Genomic DNA, 25464 nt, shown 5'->3' with positions numbered 1-25464 from the left:
TACCAGAATGAGGAGTAAGGATATATTTCCCATGAGCTGGTAGCCTATGGACTACATCCATTCATATAATGTCACCTCTATTATTTATAGAAGAACAAGGCAAGATACTACCGAACAAATGCTATCATATAAGAACATAAGAACATAAGAACATAAGAACTAGGAGCAGGAGTAGGCCATCTGGCCCCTCGAGCCTGCTCCGCCATTCAATTAGATCATGGCTGATCTTTTTTGGACTCAGCTCCACTTTCCGGCCCGAACACCATAACCCTTAATCCCTTTATTCTTCAAAAAACTATCTATCTTTACCTTAAAAACATGTAATGAAGGAGCCTCAACTGCTTCACTGGGCAAGGAATTCCACAGATTCACAACCCTTTGGGTGAAGAAGTTCCTCCTAAACTCAGTCCTAAATCTACTTCCCCTTATTTTGAGGCTATGTCCCCTAGTTCTGCTGTCACCCGCCAGTGGAAACAACCTGCCCGCATCTATCCTATCTATTCCCTTCATAATTTTAAATGTTTCTATAAGATCCCCCCTCATCCTTCTAAAATATGTCGATTGGTTGCCCTTATCTTAAAGAACAAAGAAAAGTACAGCACAGGAACAGGCCCTTCGGCCCTCCAAGCCCGTGCTGACCTTGCTGCCCGACTAAACTACAATCTTCGACACTTCCTGGGTCCGTATACCTCTATTCCCATCCTATTCATGTATTTGTCAAGATGCCCCTGAAACGTCACTACCGTCCCTGCTTCCACCACCTCCTCCGGCAGCGAGTTCCAGGCACCCACTACCCTCTGTTATAAAAACTTGCCTCGTACATCTACTTTAAACCTTGCCCCTCGCACCTTAAACCTATGCCCCCTATATTTTCTGAATAATCCCGGCTGATGCATAATGGAAATTTGAATTTTGATCCTTTTGAACGTCAACCAGGAAATCGAAATAATTTCAGACTAAACTGAATGCCCACCCACTGTCACACATCACTGGTCAGGCAGGATTTAGAGGGGACATTTTGGGCCACCTCCTTTCGGGAAAGAAATGAAGCGATTCAAAAAGCTACGGAGGAGGTTTGCCTGTAAATGACGAGGGAAAGAGGGACGTCAGCTATGTGGAAAAGTTAGGCCTGTTTTCTCCTTAGAACCGAGAGATATCCGGCTTTTCAAGATGATATGAGATTTCGGATGGAAAAACAATTCCCTCTGCGAAGCGGGGCTATATTCAGAAGTCATTGGGAAAAGATCCGTAGCAAAGAGGACAGATATTTACACTAAAAGTTGTCAGATGGCAGGAGCCAATTCCATAAATAATTGGGCAGATTCTTGAGGATGAGGAACTCTCAGGGATGCATGACAGACAAAAAGAAAGGGTAGGGACTAAGGCTGCTGATTCAGTCCAGACACAAAATACTGAATGGCTGGTTTATCACAGGGCTAAATCGCTGGCTTTGAAAGCAGACCAAGGCAGGCCAGCAGCACGGTTCAATTCCTGTAACAGGCTCCGGAATGTGGCGACTAGGGGCTTTTCACAGTAACTTCATTTGAAGCCTACTTGTGACAATAAGCGATTTTCATTTCATTTTCACAGTAACTTCATTTGAAGCCTACTTGTGACAATAAGCGATTTTCATTTCACCTTTGCTGTCAATTTATCTGATTCCACTTTTTAAGTAAATATGATACCCATTAACCAAAGGAAATTAGGAAATCTAGTGTGCAGGGACGTCAAAAGAAATCATGACTCTTAAAATTCATTGTTTAAGCAAACTGAGTTGTTTCATTAATTGCTAAGGGTGGTTTCAGTGACGAGCACGGCAGATCTTAAGAGGGAGCAGGGCATTGGATACATCAAAGGTTGTTTCAGATAATATCAGAAAACAACACTGTTGACATCTTGCACCTCAAATTCATTCTCTCTTATTATTCAGGAATATTTAATACGTGTCTTTTTAATGAGCCTTATGCTTATTTTTTATATACTTTGAACCACTAAAAACATTTGCTCCAATGTAGTAAAGATTCTGGGAGAGTCAGGACAATGATGTGAGGCCAATTGAATGGTCCAGCAGTTATTGATGAGGTTTAAATTGAACTACAGCCATGTGACACCCGTTTTCTTTGAAGTAGAGCAGCATGGGTGAAAGGTCAAGGTCATAGTGCAGGTTACCAGCCACATTTGAATGAGCTGGAATGAAAGCAAGATAAATCAAGACATAGTGTCCTGATCATGTAAACTTTCAAAGCCGAGAGGCAGTGGGGGAGGAGGAAGGACTGAGGGAGGTAAAAAGATTCATGCATGGAGGTCACCCTCATATATTTTTTAAATGTATTTATTTATAGGACATGGGCATCGCTGGCGAGGCCAGAATTTATCGCCCATCTCTAATTGCCCTTGAGAAAGTGGTGGTGAGTTGTCTCCTTGAACCGCTGCGGTCCATGGGGTGTAGGTACACCCACTGTGCTGTTGTACAAGTGCCAGGCAATGGCCATCTCCAACAAGAGAGAATCTAACTTAACTATCTCCCATTGATATTCAATGGCATTACTATCGCTGAATCCCCGTCTATCAATGTCCTGAGGGATTACCCTTGCTGAACTGGACTAGCTATATATATACTGTGGCTACAAGAGCAGGTCAAAGGCTGCGAATCCCGCGGTGAGTAACTCACCTCCTGACTGCTCAAAGCCTGTCCACCATCTACAAAGGAGACATCAGGGGTGTGATGGAATATTCTCCACTTGCCTGGGTGCATAGAGCTCCAACAAGACACAAGAAGCTTAACATTCAGGATAAAACAGCCCACTTGATCGACATCCCATCCACCAACTTAAACATTCACTCCCTCCACCACCAGGGCACAGTGGCAGCCGTGTAGACCATCTACAAGATGTACTGCAGTAATTCAACAAGTCTCCTTCGACAGCACCTTGCAATCCTGCAACATCCACCACCTAGAAGGTCAAGAGCAGCAGATACATGGGGACCACCACCACCTGGAGGTTTCCCCTCCAAGCCACTCACCACTCTGACTTGGAAATTTCTCACTGTTCCATCACTGCTGTTGTGCCAGAATCCTGGAACATTGTCAATAACAAAAATTCAAATCAGTCGTAAGAAATATAAGGATTCATATTGACCAGGACACTGGGGAGAACAACGAACAAAGAACAATACAGCACAGGAACAGGCCCTTCGGCCCTCCAAGCCTGTACCGATCATGATGCCACCTTGGCCAAAACCCTCAGCACTTCTTTGTGCCGTATCCTTCTATACCCATCCTATCTATTTGTTTGTCAAGATGGCTTTTGAACACTGTTAATGTATCTTCTTCCACTAACTCCCCTGGCAACGCTTTCAAGACACTCACCACCCTCTGCGTAAAAAAACCTGCTTCACACGTCTCCTCTAAACCTTGCCCCATGGACCTCAAACCTATGCCCCCTGGTGACTGACCCCTCCACCCTGGGAAAGAATGCCTGCACATCCACTCTATCCATGCCCCTCATAATCATGTAGACCTCTATCAGGTCACCCCTCAACTTCTGTCTTTCTAATAAAAACAGACCAAGTCGATTCAACCTTGCCACTTAGCTAACACCCTCCAGACCAGGCAACATCCTGGTAAACTTCCTCTGCACCCTCTCCAAAGCCTCCACGTCCTTCTGGTAGTGTGGTGACCAGAATTGTGCGCAACATTCCAAGTGTGGCCTTACCAAGGTTCTATGACAACTGTAAAATGACTTGCCAATTTTTATATTCAATGCCCCGTCCAATAAAGGCAAGCATTCCATTTGCTTTCTTGACTGCCTTGTCCACGTGTTGCCACCTTCAAATATCTGTGGACATGCACGCCCAGATCTCTCTGACTTTTCATATTTCTAAGTGTTTGGCCATTTACGGTATATTTCCCCTCAATGTTAGACCTACCAAAATGCATTACATCACATTTATCCGGATCAAACTCCAGTTTCCATTTGTCTGCCCAAGTCTCCAACCTATCTATGCCCTGCTGTGTCTTCTGACAATCCTCAACAATCTCTGCCACTCCACCAACCTTGGAGTCATCTGCGAACTTACTAATCAGACTGGCTACATTTTCCTCCAAATCGTTTAGAATCATAGAATCATAGAATTTACAGTGCAGAAGGAGGCCATTTAGCCCATCAAGTCTGCACCGGCCTTTGGAAAGAGCACTCCACTTAAGCCCATGCCTCCACCCAGTAACCCTGTCACCCTACCTAACCGTTTTGGACACTAAGGGCAATTTATCATGGCCAATCCACCTAACCTGCACATCTTTGGACTGTGGGAGGAAACTGGAACACCCGGAGGAAACCCACACAGACACGGGGAGAACGTGCAGACTTCGCACACACAGTGACCCAAGCTGGGAATTGAACCTGGGACCCTGGCGCTGTGAAGCAACTGTGCTAACCACTGTGTGCTGTGCTGCCCAAATGTTTATGTACACTACAAACAGTGGAGGCCCAAGCACAGATCCCTGTGGAACACCACTAGTCACCACTAGTCAATTCATAAAAACACCCATCTACTGCTATCCTTTGCCTTCTGTGACCGAGCGTGTTCTGTCTCCATCTTACCACCTCACCTCTGATCCCGTGTGACTTCACCTTTTGTACCAATCTGCCACGAGGCACCTTGTCGAAGGCTTTACTGAAGTCCATGTAAACAACATCCACCGCCCTCCCCTCATCAATCATCTTTGATGCCTCCTCAAAAAACTCAATTAAGTTAGTGAGGCATGACCTCCCCTTCACAAAACCGTGCTGTCTATCGCTTATGAGTCCATTTGTTTCCACCTGTTATTTTGGAAAATGCAATGGGATCCTTTACATCCATCTCATTGATCAGACAGGGTTTAATAATAATCTTTATTATTGTCACAAGTTGGCTTACATTAACACTGCAATGAAGTTACTGTGAAATTCCCCTGGTCGCCACTTTCCGGCACCTGTTCGGTAACACAGAGGGAGAATTCAGAATGTCCAATTTGCCTTAACAAGCACATCTTTCAGGACTGGTGGCAGGAAACTGGAGGAAACCCACGCAGACACGGGGAGAACGTGCAGACTCCGCACAGACAGTGCCCCAAGCCGGGAATCGAACCTGGGACCCTGTCGCTGTGAAGCAACAGTGCTAACCACTGTGCTACCGTGTTGTCCTTGCTCCTTGGAAAGCAGCAATTGTTTTTCCTTTCACAGAGAATAGGAGTGCATTTTTGGGGGAAGTTTTTGACAGAAGCTCGATATATTCTTGCTTATAATTTACTCCTTAAATCAATACGGTTCATAAACACTGAACGTCAGATGTCACAGGTTATTACTTAGACACTCGTTAAACATATACTTAAAAAGCAGTATGTATTGGTCTAATCAGCGATCTCAGGCCATTCTGGCCTTGATATCTTAGGCCATTATGAGTTCCATGTATCTGTTCTGACACTCATTTTTCTCTATCCTTCTCTACCGTCCCCCCGTTATTTGACAATCCATAAATATCGACATTACATACATCTCCGCAAGCCAGGTTGAATGCAATCCATCCAGGCAGGAAATATGGCGACCACGTTCACTTAATCGCGAGCGTGCCGCACATGATTCTATTGTTGGCTGGGGGTGATTACGCGGGACTGGAGAACGGAGGGAGAATTTCGGCCAGGCGGCCTGATTAGGGGACCCAGTTTTGGGCACTGAAAGCCTATATGGGCCGCCCCTTGCATCTGACCGCAATGGCACCTTTGCACATGATGTCCAACGTGTGACCACCCCCTTCCCCCCCCCTCAGCCCGCCATCATTCACCTTTGGCCTGGGGTCCCTTGTCGATTCTGGGTCTCGAGTGGGTGCATTGCCGGCAACTGGCACTGCTCCAAGCAGAGCTGATGACATTGAGGAGCTGCTGAGCTCTGATTGGTCAGCAGCTCACGGTGGGCGGGGTTTCTGCCGCCGGGGTTCTCAACCTGCGGGACAGCCCCATGCTGAGCAGTTAAGAGAGTGGTTGGGGTCTGGATTGCACGGCTTGGAAGTGTAGTGGAGGCAGGGTCGATCGAGGCATTCAAAAGGGCGTTAGATGACTATTTGAATCGGAACAATGTGAGGGGTCCAAGGAGTAAAGGCAGGGGGACAGCACAAAGTCACGATGCTCGTTTGGAGAGCTGGCACAGACACGATGGGCCGAATGGTCTCCTTCTGCACCATAACAATCCTATGTCCATCCTCCCCCGAGGGACTGACAGGTGCTCCGACGGGCTGGCTTTCCAACTGATCGGCAACTTCATCAGCCCGTCAAATCCCGCCCGAAATATCGAGAATTTCAATCAGCTGGTCCCGGATCCAATACGTAAGTTTGAAAGAATCGGAATGGGATTTCACGGCCCCTCCCACCAAAGCCAATCGACGTTCGAATGGTTCGGCTTGCTGCGTCTGACCCCATCACGATGCGGCTATGAAACTCCACCCTCAGCTTTATCTGCAGTATTTTTATTCACATTTTTCACATTTCAACATTTGAAAAACATTACAGCACAAAATAAACCCAACACAAAACCACCCCCCCCCTCACCATCTTCCTCCAAAATCGTCCGATAAATGGCCGAGACGACCCCCCCCCCCCCAACTCCATCACCGACAACATCCCCCCCCCCCCCCTCCCCCCCCCCCAGCGACAAGGAGGAAGGTGCGACTGAAAGGTCGGAAAGACCTTGGGCGCGATTCTCCCAACGGGAGACTAAGTGCCGACGCCGGAGTGGAACCCGGAGTGTTTCACTCCGGCGTCGGAGGCCGCTCCTCGCCCCCTATTCCCCCCCCCCCCCCCCCCCCCCCCCCCCCCGGGGGGGCTAGGAGCGGAGGCGCGTGAATTCCGAGCGCTCGGCCTTGACGCTTGCGTCAAAGTGGCTCGCCGGGAATGATGGGCCGGCGCCGCCAAAGTGACGTCAGCCGCGCATGCACAGATTGGCCAGCGCCAACCCGTGCATGTGCGGTTGCCGTCTTCCCCTCCGCTGGCCCGCAAGACATGGCAGCTTGAGGCTTGATCTTGCGGGGCGGCGGAGGGAGAAGAGTGCGTCTTTTAGAGACGCCGGCCCGATGATCGGTGGGCTCGGTACTTAACTACCCATTGCTTTAACGTCTATCTTTACTCAACAGTCTAAAGGTCCCTGTATCCAAATCCACTTGTATTCCCTCAGATAACAGAGAAAAGTTAAAGGCTAACACGACTATTATATACAAGCAGATTAATATTTGAGGAGTAATCTTTTTTCTGTCTGCAAAATCATTGTAAGACAGTCAAATTCCCAATCCTGGGGTAGACTTTTCCTCGGATTTTGAATCAGATCCTCCCTCGTCTCGACAATTGCAATCTCTTCAATTCCTGAGGCAAATTTGCATCTTCACTCTTCGCTTGATCATGGGGTTGACTGCGCGAGTCTTTTTCGGAGCTAAAGAGGGGACAGAAATGTGATGGATCCGACAGCTGGAGAGGAGGGCGGGGAAAGTGGAGCAGAGTAGAAGGACAGGGATAGGTGGGAACTCGGGAGAGATTGATAAAGATGTCATGGACAGAAGACAAAGGGAGAGTGAGAGACTTTGGGCGCAATCTAACCAGATTGGAGTCCCATGACCAGCCACCTTTCGGGCGCAACGCAATCGCTTGATCGCGCTCCATAAATAAAACCAAGGGAACAGAAATTGCTGGACAGAATCTGATCATTTTACATTTATTTTTCCAAATTCATTGCTGATCATAGCATCATAGAATTTACAGTGCAGAAGGAGGCCATTCGGCCCATCATGAATGATAATATTGCTGAACATTTGTGTAGTGGCAAATGGCATGTCGTTACTAGACAACCATCCCGGGGCATACACTCCGATGATTTTCCAAATGCAATACACATTTCCTAAAGAAAGATCTCAAACTGGGCGGGGTTCTCTGTCGGCCAACGTCGAAGTAGGGAGGGGCGATTAGGCATAGTATCGGTGGTGAAGCCAAAATCACGGCGGGTGTCCGGCACGGTGGCGCAGTGGTTAGCACTGCTGCCTCATGGCGCCGAGGTCCCAGGTTCGATCCCGGCTCTGGGTCACTGTCCGTGTGGAGTTTGCACATTCTCCCCGTGTCTGCGTGGGTTTCGCCCCCATAAACCCAAAGATGTGCAGAGTAGGTAGATTGGCCAGGCTAAATTGCCCCTTAATTGGAAAACGAAGAATTGGGTACTCTAAATTTATAATTTAAAAAAATCACGGCAGGCATCCGAATGCCCTGCTCTGGTACCTCGACAGCGGTGTCAATGTGTTCTACTCCACACGTACAGTAAATGGCTACAAGGTTATGAGGGGCATGGATAGATTGGATGTGCAGGCACTCTTTCCCAGGGCGGAGGGGTCAGTCACCAGGGGGCATAGGTTTAAGGTCAACAGGGCAAAGTTTAGAGGAGACGTGCGAGGCAGGTCTTTTACACAGAGGGTGGTGAGTGCCTGGAACGCGTTGCCTGGGGAGGTTGTGGAAGCAGATACATTAACAGCGTCCAAAAGGCATCTCAACAAACACATTGATAGGATGGGTATAGAGGGATACGGCACAAGGAAGGGCTGAGGGATTTGGCCAAGGGTGATATCATGACCGGTACAGGCTTGGAGGGCCGAAGGGCCTGTTCCTGCGCTGTATTCTTCTTTGTTCTAAATGCTGTCCACATATCATTAGCGTACCTGACCTGGTACGGTAGTGTGGCACGGTAGCACAGTGGGTAGCACTGTTTCTTCACAGCACCAGGGTCCCAGGTTTGATTCCCAGCTTGGGTCACTGTCTGTGCGGAGTCTGCATGTTCTCCCCGTGACTGCGTGGGTTTCCTCCAGGTGCCCGAAAGACGTGCTTGTTAGGTGAATTGGACATTCTGAATTCTCCCTCTGTCTACCCGAACAGGAGCCGGAATGTGGCGACTAGGGGCTTTTCACAGTAACTTCATCGCAGTGTTAATGTAAGCCTACTTGTGACAATAATAAAGATTATTCTTATTCTCCAGGGTCTCCGCGATGCTCGGGGGGGGGGGGGGGGGGGGGGGGGGGATGGGAATTACCAACGACGGGTTTCGCTTATGGTTTTGAAAATCGGGAAGGGGTACCATGGCTGATGAGGGAAAGAGAGGAGGTCGGACTTGCAGAGGCATGAGCGTGGGCTGCTGCTGGCGGGGCATGGAGGGGAGGATGCTCTGCCAGGCCTGGTGGGCAGCAGGGAGTGATGGGGGGGTGAGCGGGAGATGGGCCGTGGAGTAGGGGTGACCCCATCCAGGACCAGACCACGCCTGTCCTAGTATGAAGTTGCGAAGAGGTTGGAGCAGGCAGGAACCCAGTGATAAAGGCCATCCGAGAAATCCTATGGCTCCCACCACCCCAAACCTACAAACCTGCTGACGAGGGAGTGTAAAACCCTGCAGAAGGACTGAACCCACGACACAGGCCACATTTGGGGCTGGTTTAGCACACTGAGCTAGATCGCTGGCTTTTAAAGCAGACCAAGGCAGGCCAGCAGCACGGGTTCAATTCCCGTACCAGCCTCCCCGAACAGGCGCCGGAATGTGGCGACTAGGGGCTTTTCACAGCAACTTCATTGAAGCCTACTCGTGACAATAAGCAAATTTCTTTTCATTTCACATTTCTGAAAGTGCGTCGCTTTTTGGGAAGTAAACTCTGAAAGTTCTACCTTGTAAATAGAGAGAGAAGGGCGGGGATGTTCCGTGGCTCGCAGCCGTTTACACCAGTAATTGAACGTTAAATTGAATCTGGCTCTTGTTTCAGCTCCAGTCACCATTATTACTGCCAGGCAACTGGAGTAACACAATCTGATGACTAGCTGGGGAATGGAAGAGCGCATAAGGGGTCGTGGAGAAGGTTAATAATTAAAGGGAGTCAGGTGTAAGAGATCATCTTGAAACACTAGACATCTTAAATAATCCTGCCCTAGGTCTAGATTGACTTCAGTCTTCTTAATTGAAGTGCTCAACCATCGGTTTCACATTTCACCCCGTGCAATATCAGAGTCGCCCGTCAAACCTTCGCCAATATCGGTCCCCAGACAGTAAATGTTTTGGACAAATTTCTTTACACTTATAAGAACATTAGCAAACTTCCTTTGTGATATTATATTGAACATGGCTTACTCAAGCAAACAGGCTGGCGTTTTTACCGTCCGCATTATTGGCGCTGTCCCTTTTAATTATTTGGTTCGAGATTCGCCGGGTTTTAATTCTTATTCTGGCTGTGTTATCTCCCAGTTTGAAAGTATTTTAAACCAGAATCGGATTGTTAATCTGTATGTGCTAAAAATGCAAATGCAAATGTGACCAGAAGGGAACAAGGGCCTCAAAGTTCAACTGTGCTTTTTCCTGAAAGGTTGCCTCTACAGTGAGGCTGCCAATCCTTCGGGATTGGCCTAGAGCAGGGGTGGGCAAACTTTTTTGTGCAAGGGCCACATTCAAAAATTCACAATTTTAAAGGGCCGCATAGTATATTAAGTAAAATAATTAATATTTAAAATAGCCAAAATAAAAGGTTTTTAAAGAAAAAAAAAGCAATTAATTTTTATTAATTAATATTTTAAAGTAGAAACTTCACATGAAACACATGTTGTGCCGAGCAATGATCACCCTACTCAAGTCAACGTATCCACCCGATACCAGTAACCCAACAGCCCCCCCCCCCCCCCACCCCATTAACCTTAATTTTAAAAAAACATTAAAAAAAAGACTTGATCTTGGTGGGCCGCATAAAGACCTCTGGAGGGCCGCATGCGGCCCGCGGGCCGTAGTTTGCCCACCCCTGGCCTAGAGTCTCCAGGCTGCTACCTGGTTTCGAGCTTCCCCGCCTCCCCACCGCGTCCCCCATCCCAGAGCTCCTCCCGATGGCTTAAACATTGAGGACGGGCGGAAAATGGCCCTTCAAGGGGTCAACAAATTGGCCGCTTGAGGGCCTCAATTGGGGTGTAGGCCTTACCTGTCCAAGTGTAAAATTATGGAGAGGTTAGGATAGGCGGATACCCAGCAGGAAGGCCTTCCGAGAAATTTTGCACTCAACCTTGCCGCCAGCCCCAACAGCCCCCTTTTCCCCCACCCGCACCCTCCCACCAGCACCCCTCCCCTCGCCCACTCCCCCAGCACCCCCCTGCAGCACCTCCCCGCAATACCTCCCCATCCCCCCTCACCCTGGCCTACTAACCTGTTGGCGGGGAGAAAGTACAATCATGCCCCACGAGTGGGGGTTTTGTTGATCAAGATGGCGTGATTTTTGACGGGGGGGGGGGGGGGGAGCGAGGTGTGGCTGTCCCAGGAAAGGATGGTCTGCCAAAAAATTTTTTTTTTATTAAGGGGCAGTTTAGCGTGGCCAATCCACCTATCCTACACATCTTTGGGTTGTGGGGGTGAAACCCACGCAGGCACGGGGAGAACGTGCAAACTCCACACGGTCAGTGACCCAGGGCTGGGATACGAACCCAGGTCCTCAGCGCCGTGAGGCAGCAATGCTAACCACTGTGCCACCGTGCTGCCCCTTCGATGTTTATCTAATATGACAATCCCAGCAACGGAGAGGTCCCAATCCAATCCAAGGAACGGTCTCGGAAAAACACAGGATTATTTAATTTAAACGTTTGCGTCAAGTCCCAGTCACATTGAAATGAAATGAAAATCGCATATTGTCACAAGTAGGCTTCAAATGAAGTTGCTGTGAAAAGCCTCTAGTCGCCACATTCCGTCGCCTGTTCGGGGAAGCTGGTACGGGAATTGAACCCGCGCTGCTGGCCTGTCTTGGTCTGCTTGGTCCCCCCCCCCCGGGCCCTTCAATGCCGAGGTCCCGCTAGCTCGGAGGATGTTAGAAAGCCGGCGGGACTTGGCTTTTTGTTGACTGCCGCTCGGCCCATTCGGGCCGGAGAATCGGCACACTGGCCTGTGCCGGAGAGTCGGCGCATACCCGGATTGACGTGCGGCGACCATGCCGGCGCCAATGGCGCCGATTCTCCGTACTACGGAGAATTGCGTCCCGGCGTTGGGGTGGCGTGGTGCGATTCGCGTGGCGCTGATTCTCCGGCCCGGCGGGGGGTGGGGGGGTTGGGGGGTTGGGGGGGGGGGGTCGGAGAATTCCGCCCCTGAATTATTAACGGTTGAAGGACAGACTTGTCATTTGGGGCAGGGCTGTGGATGTTGAGTGCCTTGGGAAAAACTTTTGTCATGGCATGGATTCCCTCAGTACAGTGATAGGTTGTCATGGCGACCATCTCCCATGCACGCGGAGTAACAATTGCTGTTTTCTCTCTTTCAGGACTGCACGTTTTTTACTCGCAAAGAGATCCTTCGGTGAGTGACAACATCACTGGGTTACGCTTGGGGCTCCGCTGCGCAGAATCTCCTGCCTGTTATACACCCCGTCTGGCATTGAATGGATGTCAATGGATCTGTCTATTAGCCATAGGCAGCGGAGGGGAGGCAGCGGTATGGTCACTGGACTGGTAATCCAGGGTAATGCTCTGGTGCCTGGATTCGATGCCACCATGTCAGAGGGTCACATTGTGACCTCAATCAAAATTAAGAGTTGAATAATGACCGTGAAACGTAAAAATCCATCCGGTTCACTCAGACCCTTTAGGGAAGGAAATCTGCCGTCCTTACCTGGTCTGGCCTACATGTGACACCAGACCCACAGCAATGTGGTTGACTCTTAAATGCCCTCAGTTCAAGGGCAATTAGGGATGGGTAATAAATGCAGGCCCCACCAGTGATGCCCACATCCCATAAACGAACGAAAATAATAATGTGATCTGACATTTTTAAGAACTGGATTCATCCAAACTTCCTCTTGATTGGAAGAACGAACTTGCATGTCTCGAGCCAATTAATGACTTCTGGACATCATTGCTTGACAATCCGCTAACCACATTTGTGGTGTTGTTACCGTTCTAATATGAGAGTCAATTTGTACAAAGCTAACGCCCCACAAACCGCAGTGAGATAGCTGACCAGAAAATCTGTTTCCACGATGCTCAGGGCGGCACGGTAGCACAGTGGTTAGCACTGTTGCTTCACAGCTCCAGGGTCCCAGGTTCGATTCCCGGCTTGGGTCGCTGTGAGACGCATGTTCTCCTTGCGTCTGCGTGGGTTTCCTCCGGGTGCTCCGGTTTCCTCCCACAAATCCCGAAAGACGTGCTGTTAGGTGAATTGGATATTCTGAATTCTCCCTCTGTACCCGAACAGGTGCTGGAATGTGGCGACTAGGGGCTTTTCACAGTAACTTCATTACAGTCGGGTTTTTTTTAAATTTAGAGTACCCAATTAATTTTTTCCAATTAAGGGGCAATTTAGCGTGGCCAATCCACCTACCCTGCACATCTTTGGGTTGTGGGGTCGAAACCCACGCAAACATGGGGAGAATGTGCAAACTCCACACGGACGGGGACCCAGGGCCGGGATCGAACCTGGGTCCTCAGCGCCGTGAGGCAGCAGGGCTAACCACTGCGCCACCGTGCCACCCTTCATTGCAGTGTTAATGTAAGCCAACTGGTGACAAAAATGTCTATTATATATGATCATATAGTTGAGGATTAAATATTGGTCAGGGCACCAGGGATAAAACCCACTCCTCTCCTTCGAATAGTATCGCGGGATCGGAAAAGCAGACGCAGCCTTGGTCCACCACTCGCCTGAGAGATGGCACCTCTGACAGTGCGGCACTCCCTCAGTACTGACCCTCTGACAGTGTGGCACTCCCTCAGTACTGACCCTCTGACAGTGCGGCACTCTCTCAGTACTGACCCTCTGACAGTGCGGCACTCCCTCAGTACTGACCCTCTGACAGTGCAGCACTCCCTCAGTACTGTCCCTCTGACAGTGCGGCACTCCCTCAGTACTGACCCCCTGACAGTGCGGCACTCCCTCAGTACTGACCCTCTGACAGTGTGGCGCTCCCTCAGTACTGACCCTCTGACAATGCGGCACTCCCTCAGCATTGACCCTCTGACAGTGCAGCACTCCCTCAGTACTGACCCTCTGACAGCGCGGCACTCCCTCAGTACTGACCCTCTGACAGTGCGGCACTCCCTCAGTACTGACCCTCTGACAGTGCGGCACTCCCTCAGTACTGACCCTCTGAAGTGTGGCGCTCCCTCAGTACTGACCCTCTGACAATGCGGCACTCCCTCAGTATTGACCCTCTGACAGTGCAGCACTCCCTCAGTACTGACCCTCTGACAGCGCGGCACTCCCTCAGTACTTACCCTCTGACAGTGCGGCACTCCCTCAGTACTGACCCTCTGACAATGCGGCACTCCCTCAGTACTGACCCTCTGACAGTGTGGCACTCCCTCAGTACTGACCCTCTGACAGTGCAGCTCTCCCTCAGTACTGACCCTCTGACAGTGCGGCACTCCCTCAGTACTGACCCTCTGACAGTGCGGCACTCCCTCAGTACTGACCCTCTGACAATGCAGCACTCCCTCAGTACTGACCCTCTGACAGTGCAGCACTCCCTCAGTACTGACCCTCTAACAGTGCAGCACTCCCTCAGTACTGACATTCTAACAGTGCAGCACTCCCTCAGTACTGACATTCTAACAGTGCAGCACTCCCCCAGTACTGACCCTCTGACTGTGCAGCACTCCCTCAGTACTGACACTCTGACAGTGCAGCACTCCCTCAGTACTGACCCTCTGACAGTGCAGCACTCCTTCAGTACTGACCCTCTGACAGTGCAGCTCTCCCTCAGTACTGACCCTCTGAAAATGCGGCACTCCCTCAGTACTGACCCTCTTACAGTGCGGCGCTCCCTCAGTACTGACCCTCTGACAGTGCAGCACTCCCTCAGTACTGACCCTCTGACAGCGCGGCACTCCCTCAGTACTGACCCTCTGACAGTGCGGCACTCCCTCAGTACTGACCCTCTGACAGTGCAGCACTCCCTCAGTACTGACCCTCTGACAGTGCGGCACTCCCTCAGTACTGACCCTCTGACAGCGCGGCGCTCCCTCAGCACTGACCCTCTGACAGTGCAGCACTCCCTCAGCACTGACCCCCTGACGGTGCGGCACTCCCTCAGTACTGACCCTCTGACAGTGCAGCACTCCCTCAGTACTGACCCTCTGACAGTGCGGCACTCCCTCAGTACTGACCCTCTGACAATGCGGCACTCCCTCAGTACAGACCCTCTGACAGGGCGGTGCTCCCTCAGTACTGACCCTCTGACAGTGCGGCACTCCCTCAGTTCAGACCCCCTGACAGTGCAGCTCTCCCTCAGTACTGACCCTCTGACAGTGCGGCACTCCCTCAGTACTGACGCTCTGACAGTGCGGCACTCCCTCAGTACTGACCCCCTGACGCTGCAGCACTCCCTCAGTACTGACCCTCTAACAGTGCAGCACTCCCTCAGTACTGACCCTCTGACAGTGCGGCACTCCCTCAGTACTGACCCTCTGACAATGCGGCACTCCCTCAGTACAGACCCTCTGACAGGGCGGTGCTCCCTCAGTACTGACCCTCTGACAGTGCAGCACTCCTTCAGTACTGACCCTCTAACAGTGCAGCTCTCCCTCAGTACTGACCCTCTGACAATGCGGCACTCCCTCAGTACTGACCCTCTTACAGTGCGGCGCTCCCTCAGTACTGACCCTCTGACAGTGTGGCACTCCCTCAGTACTGACCCTCTGACAGTGCAGCTCTCCCTCAGTACTGACCCTCTGACAGTGCGGCACTCCCTCAGTACTGACCCTCTGACAGTGCAGCACTCCCTCAGTACTGACCCTCTGACAGTGCAGCACTCCCTCAGTACTGACATTCTAACAGTGCAGCACTCCCCCAGTACTGACCCTCTGACTGTGCAGCACTCCCTCAGTACTGACCCTCTGACTGTGCAGCACTCCCTCAGTACTGACACTCTTTCAGTGCAGCACTCCCTCAGTACTGACCCTCTTACAGTGCAGCACTCCTTCAGTACTGACCCTCTGACAGTGCAGCTCTCCCTCAGTACTGACCCTCTGAAAATGCGGCACTCCCTCAGTACTGACCCTCTTACAGTGCGGCGCTCCCTCAGTACTGACCCTCTGACAGTGCAGCACTCCCTCAGTACTGACCCTCTGACAGTGCGGCACTCCCTCAGTACTGACCCTCTGACAGTGCAGCACTCCCACAGTACTGACCCTCTGACAGTGCAGCTCTCCCTCAGTACTGACCCTCTGAAATTGCGGCACTCCCTCAGTACTGACCCTCTTACAGTGCGGCGCTCCCTCAGTACTGACCCTCTGACAGTGCGGCACTCCCTCAGTACTGACATTCTAACAGTGCAGCCCTCCCTCAGTACTGACATTCTAACAGTGCAGCACTCCCCCAGTACTGACCCTCTGACTGTGCAGCACTCCCTCAGTACTGACCCTCTGACTGTGCAGCACTCCCTCAGTACTGACACTCTTTCAGTGCAGCACTCCCTCAGTACTGACCCTCTGACAGTGCAGCACTCCTTCAGTACTGACCCTCTGACAGTGCAGCTCTCCCTCAGTACTGACCCTCTGAAAATGCGGCACTCCCTCAGTACTGACCCTCTTACAGTGCGGCGCTCCCTCAGTACTGACCCTCTGACAGTGCAGCACTCCCTCAGTACTGACCCTCTGACAGTGCGGCACTCCCTCAGTACTGACCCTCTGACAGTGCGGCACTCCCTCAGTACTGACCCTCTGACAGTGCAGCTCTCCCTCAGTACTGACCCTTTGAAAATGCGGCACTCCCTCAGTACTGACCCTCTTACAGTGCGGCGCTCCCTCAGTACTGACCCTCTGACAGTGCGGCACTCCCTCAGTACTGACATTCTAACAGTGCAGCCCTCCCTCAGTACTGACATTCTAACAGTGCAGCACTCCCCCAGTACTGACCCTCTGACTGTGCAGCACTCCCTCAGTACTGACCCTCTGACTGTGCAGCACTCCCTCAGTACTGACACTCTTTCAGTGCAGCACTCCCTCAGTACTGACCCTCTGACAGTGCAGCACTCCTTCAGTACTGACCCTCTGACAGTGCGGCGCTCCCTCAGCACTGACGCTCTGACAGTGCAGCACTCCCTCAGCACTGACCCTCTGACATGCAGCACTCCCTCAGTACTGACCCTCTGACAGTGCGGCACTCCCTCAGTACTGACCCTCTGACAGTGCGGCACTCCCTCAGTACTGACCCTCTGACAGTGCAGCACTCCCTCAGTACTGACCCTCTGACAGTGCAGCGCTCCCTCAGTACTGACCCTCTGATACTGCGGCACTCCCTCAGTACTGACCCTCTGACAGTGCAGCACTCCCTCAGTACTGACCCTCTGACAGTGCGGCACTCCCTCAGTACTGACCCTCTGACAGTGCCGCACTCCCTCAGTACTGACCCTCTGACAGTGCGGCACTCCCTCAGTACTGACCCTCTGACAGTGCGGCACTCCCTCAGTATTGACCCTCTGACAGTGCGGCACTCCCTCAGTACTGACCCTCTGACAGTGCGGCACTCCCTCAGTACTGACCCTCTGACAGTGCAGCTCTCCCTCAGTACTGACCCTCTGACAGTGCGGCACTCCCTCAGTTCACTGGCCTCAGTATAGAACCTCCACTTGTTCCCACTGCAGCCGTGGAGCACCCGCTCTGCCTCCTTCTCTCAGTGGAGCTACACTCTCTGGCCAGTGAGACATGTGTAAGGCATTTGTCTGTTTGGAGCCCCGCACCAAGTTAATCAGCCTGCCAGGCACATAAATCGTCTCTGCCTTGTGCTGTAATCTATTGCACAAAGTTATCTCTTGGAGTCGTGCACTTTTGCGAGGAATGTCACAGCAATGAAATTGCTTATTATTGCCCCAAATTCACACTCGCTATTTCTCATTCATGTCTGCCGAATCTGGGACCGCATTTCAATCAGACGAATTGCAATCAAACGATTTGCACCAACCACTCAACTGGCCGGGTACGACTTGGAGTGGGATGTCGGAAATGCTTAACCTGTGTGGAGTTGTTACTCACACTGGTAAAAGTGTGTGGGGCAGAAATGCATCATTGCTGCCAAAGAGGGTCAATGGGCCCCCTCTGATACACCCCAATCATTTCAGCTCTGCCCATTGACATTTTCCTTATCTCTCTGCGGTTCCATAAGACCATAAGACATAGGAGTGGATGTAAGGCCATTCGGCCCATCGAGTCCACTCCGCTATTCAATCATGGCTGATGGGCATTTCAACTCCACCTACCAGCATTCTCCCCGTAGCCCTTGATTCCTCGCGACATCAAGAATTTATCTATCTCTGCCTTGAAGCCATTTAGCGTCCCGGCCTCCACTGCACTCCGCGGCAATGAATTCCACAGGCCCACCACTCTCTGGCTGAAGAAATGTCTCCGCATTTCTGTTCTGAATTTACCCCCTCTAATTCTAAGGCTGTGCCCACGGGTCCTCGTCTCCTCGCCTAACGGAAACAGTTTCTTTGCGTCCACCCTTTCTAAGCCATGTATTATCTTGTAAGTTTTTATTAGATCTCCCCTTAACCTTCTAAACTCCAATGAATACAATCCCAGGATCCTCAGCCGTTCATCATATGTTAGACCCGCCATTCCAGGGATCATCCGTGTGAATCTCCGCTGGACACGCTCCAGTGCCAGTATGTCCTTCCTGAGATGTGGGGCCCAAAACTGGACACAGTACTCCAAATGGGGCCTAACCAGAGCCTTATAAAGGCTCAGTAGCACATCGCTGCTTTTATATTCCAACCCTCTTGAGATAAATGACAACATTGCATTCGCTTTCTTAATCACAGATTCAACCTGCATGTTTACCTTTAGGGAATCCTCGACTTGCACTCCCAGATCCCTTTGTACTTTGGCTTTATGAATTTTCTCACCGTTTAGAAAGTAGTCTATGCTTGGATTCTTTTTTCCAAAGTGCAAGACCTCACATTTTCTCACGTTGAATTGCATCAGCCATTTCCTGCACCACTCTCCCAAACTGTCTAGATCCTTCTGCAGCCTCCCCACTTCCTCAGCACTACCTGCCTGACCACCTAACTTCGTATCATCGGCAAACTTCGCTAGAATGACCCCAGTCCCTTCATCCAGATCATTAATATATATGGTGAACAGCTGCGGCCCCAACACTGAACCCTGTGGGACACCGCTGGTCACCGGCTGCCATTCCGAAAAATAACCTTTTATCCCAACTCTCTGCCTTCTGTCAGACAGCCAATCCTCAACCCATGCCAGTAGCTCACCTCGAACACCATGGGCCCTCACCTTACTCAGCAGCCTCCTGTGTGGCACCTTATCAAAGGCCTTTTGGAAATCCAGATAGACCACATCCACTGGGTTTCCCTGGTCTAACCTACTTGTCACCTCCTCACTTTTCTCTTTCCAGCTCTCCATCACTCAATTTTACCTTTGAACTCTCTCTTCCTCTGTTTCTCTCTCTTTCAGTCGTTCTTTCTCTCTCGCATAATCTTCCTCTTTTTCTTTCCATCTCTGTCTCTTCCTGTCTCTCTCCCCCCCCTTCGCTCATTTTTTAATTCGCTCTTTCACTTTCTCTTTTTTTCTCCTTCCCTCCTGATTCTTTCTTTGTCTCTCTCTCTCTCTTTCTTTCCATCTCTCCTTCTCTCTCTCTCTGTTCCTCTTTCTACACAAAGGGAGCTCCAGCAAGGAAATAAGAAAACCGTATTTCGATAGTTTCTTACATGAACTCAGAATGTCGTGGTCTGCTTTCAAAGCCAGCGATTTAGCCCAGTGTGCTAAACAAGAGGCTTCGAGGGGATATGAGGAAAAGCCTTTTCACCCAAAGGGAGTTGGGAGTCTGGAACTCGTTGCCTGAAAGGGCGGTGGAGGCTTCATAACGTTGAAGAAGTATTTTGATGTGCGTTTGTGATACCAAGGCAGACAAGGCTATGGGCCAAGAGCTAGAAAATGGGTTTAGGACAGTTAGGTGGTTGTTTTTGACCTGCGGAGATGCGATGGGCTGACGGGCCTTTTTTGTGCTGTAGACCTGTCTGAATCTATGACTCGTCATAAAATCATAGACTGCCTGCCTGTGCTGAAGGTCAGTGAGGTTTAGGAAAGGTGCAGTTTTTGGAGTTATGAATGAAAGATACTCAGGTGGGCAGCACGGTAGCATGGTGGTTAGCATAAATGCTTCACAGCTTCAGGGTCCCAGGTTCGATTCCCGGCTGGGTCACTGTCTGTCCGGAGTCTGCACGTCCTCCCCGTGTGTGCGTGGGTTTCCTCCGGGTGCTCCGGTTTCCTCTCACAGTCCAAAGATGTGCGGGTTAGGTGGATTGGCCATTATAAATTGCCCGTAGTGTCCTAAAAAAAATAAGGTTAAGGGGGGGGGGTTGTTGGGTTGCTGGTATAGGGTGGATACGTGGGTTTGAGTAGGGTGATCATGGCTCGGCACAACATCGAGGGCCGAAGGGCCTGTTCTGTGCTGTACTGTTCTATGTTCTATACTTGATTGTACTCATTGGCTGTGAAGCACTTTGAAACAAGCAAAGGCCATGACAGTCGTGCTATAACTGCAAGCCTTTTCTCTCATTGTTCTTATTGTCTTCAAATGGGGCGGCAGTGGCGCAGTGGTGTTTTCACTGGACTATTAATCCAGAGACCCAGGGTAATGCTTTGGGGACCTGGGTTCGAATCCCAACACAGCAGATGGTGAAATTTGATCTTAATGAAAATCTGGAATTGGGTGTCTGAATATAATTGGCGCAAAAAACCTCCTGATTCACTAATGCCCTTTAGAGATGGAAATCTGCTGTTTTTGCCTGGCCTGGCCTACATGTGACTCCAGATCCACAGCAAGGTGGTTGATTCTATTTTTTTTAGAACACATTTTATTGAAGCATTTGTAATGTTGAGGTGGTTGATTCTTAACCGCCCCCTGAACATAAGAACATAAGAACATAAGAACTAGGAGCAGGAGTAGGCCATCTGGCCCCTCGAGCCTGCTCCGCCATTCAATTAGATCATGGCTGATCTTTTGTGGACTCAGCTCCACTTTCCGGCCCGAACACCATAACCCTTAATCCCTTTATTCTTCAAAAAACTATCTATCTTTACCTTAAAAACATGTAATGAAGGAGCCTCAACTGCTTCACTGGGCAAGGAATTCCATAGATTCACAACCCTTTGGGTGAAGAAGTTCCTCCTAAACTCAGTCCTAAATCTACTTCCCCTTATTTTGAGGCTATGTCCCCTAGTTCTGCTTTCACCCGCCAGTGGAAACAACCTGCCCGCATCTATCCTATCTATTCCCTTCATAATTTTATATGTTTCTATAAGATCCCCCCTCATCCTTCTAAATTCCAACGAGTACAGTCCCAGTCTACTGTAGACTGTAACATGGTCCAGCAAACCACTCAGATCCAGGGCAATTAGGGATGGACAATAAATGCCGGCCCAGCCAGCGGCGCCCACATCCCATCAATGAACAGGAAAAAAAATATGGGACACACTGAGAAAATAAAGCTCCAAATGTGACCAGAAGCCATTACCTGCACATGACTGACTTATAGGATCAGAGAATCCCTACAGTGCAGAAGAAGATAGCACGGTAGCATGGTGGTTAGCATAAATGCTTCACAGCTCCAGGGTCCCAGGTTCGATTCCCGTGCTGGGTCACTGTCTGTGCGGAGTCTGCACGTCCTCCCCGTGTGTGCGTGGGTTTCCTCCGGGTGCTCCGGTTTCCTCTCACAGTCCAAAGATGCGCGGGTTAGGTGGATTGGCCGTGCTAAATTGCCCGTAGTGTCCTAAAAAGTAAGGTTGGGGGGGGGGGGGGGTTGTTGGGTTACGGGTATAGGGTGGATACGTGGGTTTGAGTAGGGTGATCATTGCTCGGCACAACATCGAGGGCCGAAGGGCCTGTAATGTTCTATGTTCTAAGGTCATTCGGCCCATCGAGTCTGTACTGACCCTCCGAAAGAGCACCCTACCTAGGCCCACTCCCCTGCCCTAACCTGTAACCCCGCCTAGCCATGACACGAAGGGGAAATTGATCATGGCCAATCCGCCTAACCGGCACATCTTGGGACTGTGGGAGGAAGCTGGAGCACCCGGAGGAAACCCACGCAGACACGGGGAGAACGTGCAGACTCCCTGCGAGCCTGATTAGCAGGTGGCGACCCTGAAGAGGCAAGGAAAAAAATTGTTTTTCTTCCAAACTTGGAATGCTTCAGACACTGGGTGATGAAACAGAGTGACACACACACACACACACACACAAACACACACTGGGCTGGCCAATTAATAATGTAAAATACTTACGTTAGCTAATCACAGTCAAATAATTTTCAAAATAACGGATTTAAAAATTGAATACATAAAGAAAAGTTCAGTAAATATCAGTGGCAGGTGAATAGTGGCTTGAAAAATAAGGCCTATTATCGAGGCTTTATTATTAATGCGCAAATCAACCAAGATTGTAGTGAGACAGAGAAAGGTCATGACCCTGGTGGTCAATTTACTGCTTCACATAAACAAATCGCACTTTGCCTATCTGCTATTTTTAAGGACTTGATGGATTTGGACATTAATTGCCCATTAAGCACGCCACAGAAAATTAAGTTTGGCAATCAGTCGCACAAGTATTTTTTAAGGACGTGATAATGACTGCCAATCAACCTCTTTGGCCCAGAAAGAGAACTGTGGATTTTCATTCCTTTACAGAGAGAATTGTTGGTGATTCATTTAAAAAATGGTCTCATTTCAAATTGCCACATTTTTTTCTTAATATTCTTGACTCGCTCTTCCCTCTCTTTCCTCCCCTCTCTTACGTTCTTTTTGTGCAGCGGATAGGACTATTTCCTTCTCCATCATTTCCTCTTTCTTTCTCAGTCCATCATTCTGATTGGTTCATGTGTCAGCTCATTGGTCCCATTATTCCCCACACCCAAGATGTCCAATAGTCTGTTATTGGCTCACATTTCCCGCAAGTTGTAAGGCACATAATTCCAAACTAAGAGATGCAGATAGTGGTCTAATAACACACACTATGAGAGACTGTGCTCCAACACGAATCTCTCTGTTCTGTCTCTACCCCAGATCCGGGCCGGGATTCTCCTTTCCCGGACTAAGTCCCCACGGCGGCGGGAAAACCGGTGCGAACCACTCCGGCGTCAACAGCCCCTGAAAGTGCGGAATGCTCCGCACGTCCGGGGGCTAGGTGGATGCCAGAGGGAATGGCGCCGTGCCAGCCGGTTTGCGCATGCACTGAAGGGCCGGCGTCATCTCGCGCATGCGCAGGGGACTGTCTTCTCCGTGCCGGCCATGGCGGAGCCCGGCAGGGGCCGACGTGGAAGGAAGGAGTGCCCCCACGGCACAGGCCTGCCAGCAAATTGGTGGGCCTCAATCGTGGGCCAGGCCACCGTGGTGGGCTCCCCCTGGGGTTGGATCCCCCCGCGCCCCCCTGAGGACCGTCCCAGCTGACATACCTGCCAGGTTCCACTGTGTGGGACCATGGGCAGCATGGTAGCACAGTGGTTAGCACTGTGGCTTCACAGTGCCAGGGTCCCAGGTTTGATTCCCCGCTGGGGTCACTGTCTGTGCGGAGTCTGCACGTTCTCCCCGTGTCTACGTGGGTTTCCTCCGGGTGCTCCGGTTTCCTCCCACAGTCCAAAGATGTGCAGGTTAGGTGGATTGGCCATAATAAATTGTCCTTAGTGTCCAAAAAGGTTAGGAGGGGTTATTGGGTTACGGGGATAGGGTGGAAGTGAGGGCTTAAGTGGGTCGGTGCAGACTCGATGGGCCGAATGGCCTCCTTCTGCACTGTATGTTCTATGTATGTCTACGTCTAACCCACGCTGGTGGAACTGGCCAGAAACGGACGGCCGCTCGGCCCATCGGGGCCTGGAGAATTGGTGGGTGGGGGGGGGGGCTACCAACGGCCCCTGACCGGCGTAGCGTGAACCCCGCCCCCGCCCGAAAATCCGGTGCCGGAGAAAACGGCTGCCGGCATCGGGGCAGCAGGGTGGGATTCGTGCCACCCCCTGGGGGTTCTCCGACCCAACAGGGGGATCGGAGAATCCCACTGCCAATGTTTTCTGTATTCAGATGACTCGAAAACTGAGTCTTAGTTCCTTAAAACTTAAAACCGTGGCGGCACGTGGCACAGTGATTAGCACTGTTGCCTCACAGCTCCTGGGACCCGGGTTCAATTCCGACCATGGGTGACTGTGCAGTTTCCTGTCCTTCTCTCTAAAACTGAGCCTTTATAGTGAGTCTTATAACCTCATGGCTACTTATAGTCTCAAGAATATTTTCAGTGGCCCTGCTATCTATCTCTTGTTAGCAAGACAGCTCCAACTAAAGTTTCTTGGGTGGCACGGTAGCACAGTGGTTAGCACAGTTGCTTCACAACACAGCACCAGGGTCCCAGGTTCGATTCCCGGCTTGGGTCACTGTCTGTGCGGAGTCTGCACGTTCTCCCCGTGTCTGCGTGGGTTTCCTCCGGGTGCTCCGATTTCCTCCCACAGTCCAAAGATTGCCCTCAGTGTCCAAAAATGGTTGGGTGGGGTCACTGGGTTACGGGATAGGGTGGAGGTGTGGGCTTTGGTGGGGTGAAATTTCCAAGGGTCGGTGCAGACTTGATGGGCCGAATGGCCTTCGTCTGCACTGTAAATTCTGTGAAGGTATCTATGAAACTCTTTGAATAACCCTGGAAACGGAGAGCAGCATTCCTTAGAACGGAATCATTTTCGGTTACGTTCAGAAATTAATGCTGGTCAGTGTCGGTTTGATACTCAATATTCTTTCTGATATGCTGTCAACTGACCCCGCCCAGAAGAGGACCATGTGCTCACTATTATCCAGAGCACGCCCTTTCCTGTCCAATATCTCGGTAAATTATAGTGTGATCCAGGGATCATCAGAATGAACCCTCACTCTGTTCACTGGACGCTTGTATGTATGTATTCCTTATCACCACGTGAGTCGCCTCTCTCTCTCTCTCCCAACCCCCCATCAGATTGGATCAACACCAAATTCTAACATGGATGTTGCATCAATAAGCGATTTTGCTTACGTTAAGTTAATGAGCAGTTTTTAGGTTAACGGTGGAGACGGTCTTGTGGCGCAGTGAGTTAGCGACCCTGCCACTGAGTCAGGAGCTCGGGGTTCAAGTCCCACCCAAGGCTTGATGACTGAGGAAGGTGTGTCCATTACGCGGTCAAGCAGGTTGAGAGTGTAAACCTGTAAATCCTTCCAATGACTGGCGGAAAGAGCAGCCACGCCCAATGTGGAATGGCGGCCCTCAACCTATAAGACCATAAGACATAGGAGCAGAATTGGGCCATTCGGCCCATCGAGTCTGCTCCACCATTCAATCATGGCTGATATTTTTCTCATCCCCATTCTCCTGCCTTCGCCCCATAACCCCTGATCCCCTTATTAATCAAGAATCTCCACTCAGCACTCAGTGATTTGGCCTCCACCGC

General features: G+C 50.6%; 1 protein-coding gene across 2 annotated transcripts in view; it reads left to right on the top strand.

Moving 5' to 3' along the window:
* cib2 (calcium and integrin binding family member 2) overlaps positions 1–25464 on the top strand; it is a 115467-nt gene that overhangs the window by 11726 nt on the left and 78277 nt on the right. Inside the window, exon 2 of one of the 2 annotated variants that reach the window (XM_038784455.1) lies at positions 12325–12359. The exons of the other annotated variant lie outside the window; for it this stretch is intronic. Coding sequence (XP_038640383.1) covers positions 12325–12359 — 35 coding nt within the window. The remainder of the gene's footprint in view (positions 1–12324; positions 12360–25464) is intronic. 2 annotated transcript variants of the gene reach the window in all.

This window comes from Scyliorhinus canicula, chromosome 24 (genome assembly GCF_902713615.1).
Source record: "Scyliorhinus canicula chromosome 24, sScyCan1.1, whole genome shotgun sequence".
Lineage (NCBI taxonomy): Eukaryota > Metazoa > Chordata > Chondrichthyes > Carcharhiniformes > Scyliorhinidae > Scyliorhinus > Scyliorhinus canicula.
The sequence above is the reverse complement of the archived record's forward strand: the minus strand, read 5'-3'. Positions and strand labels throughout refer to the sequence as shown.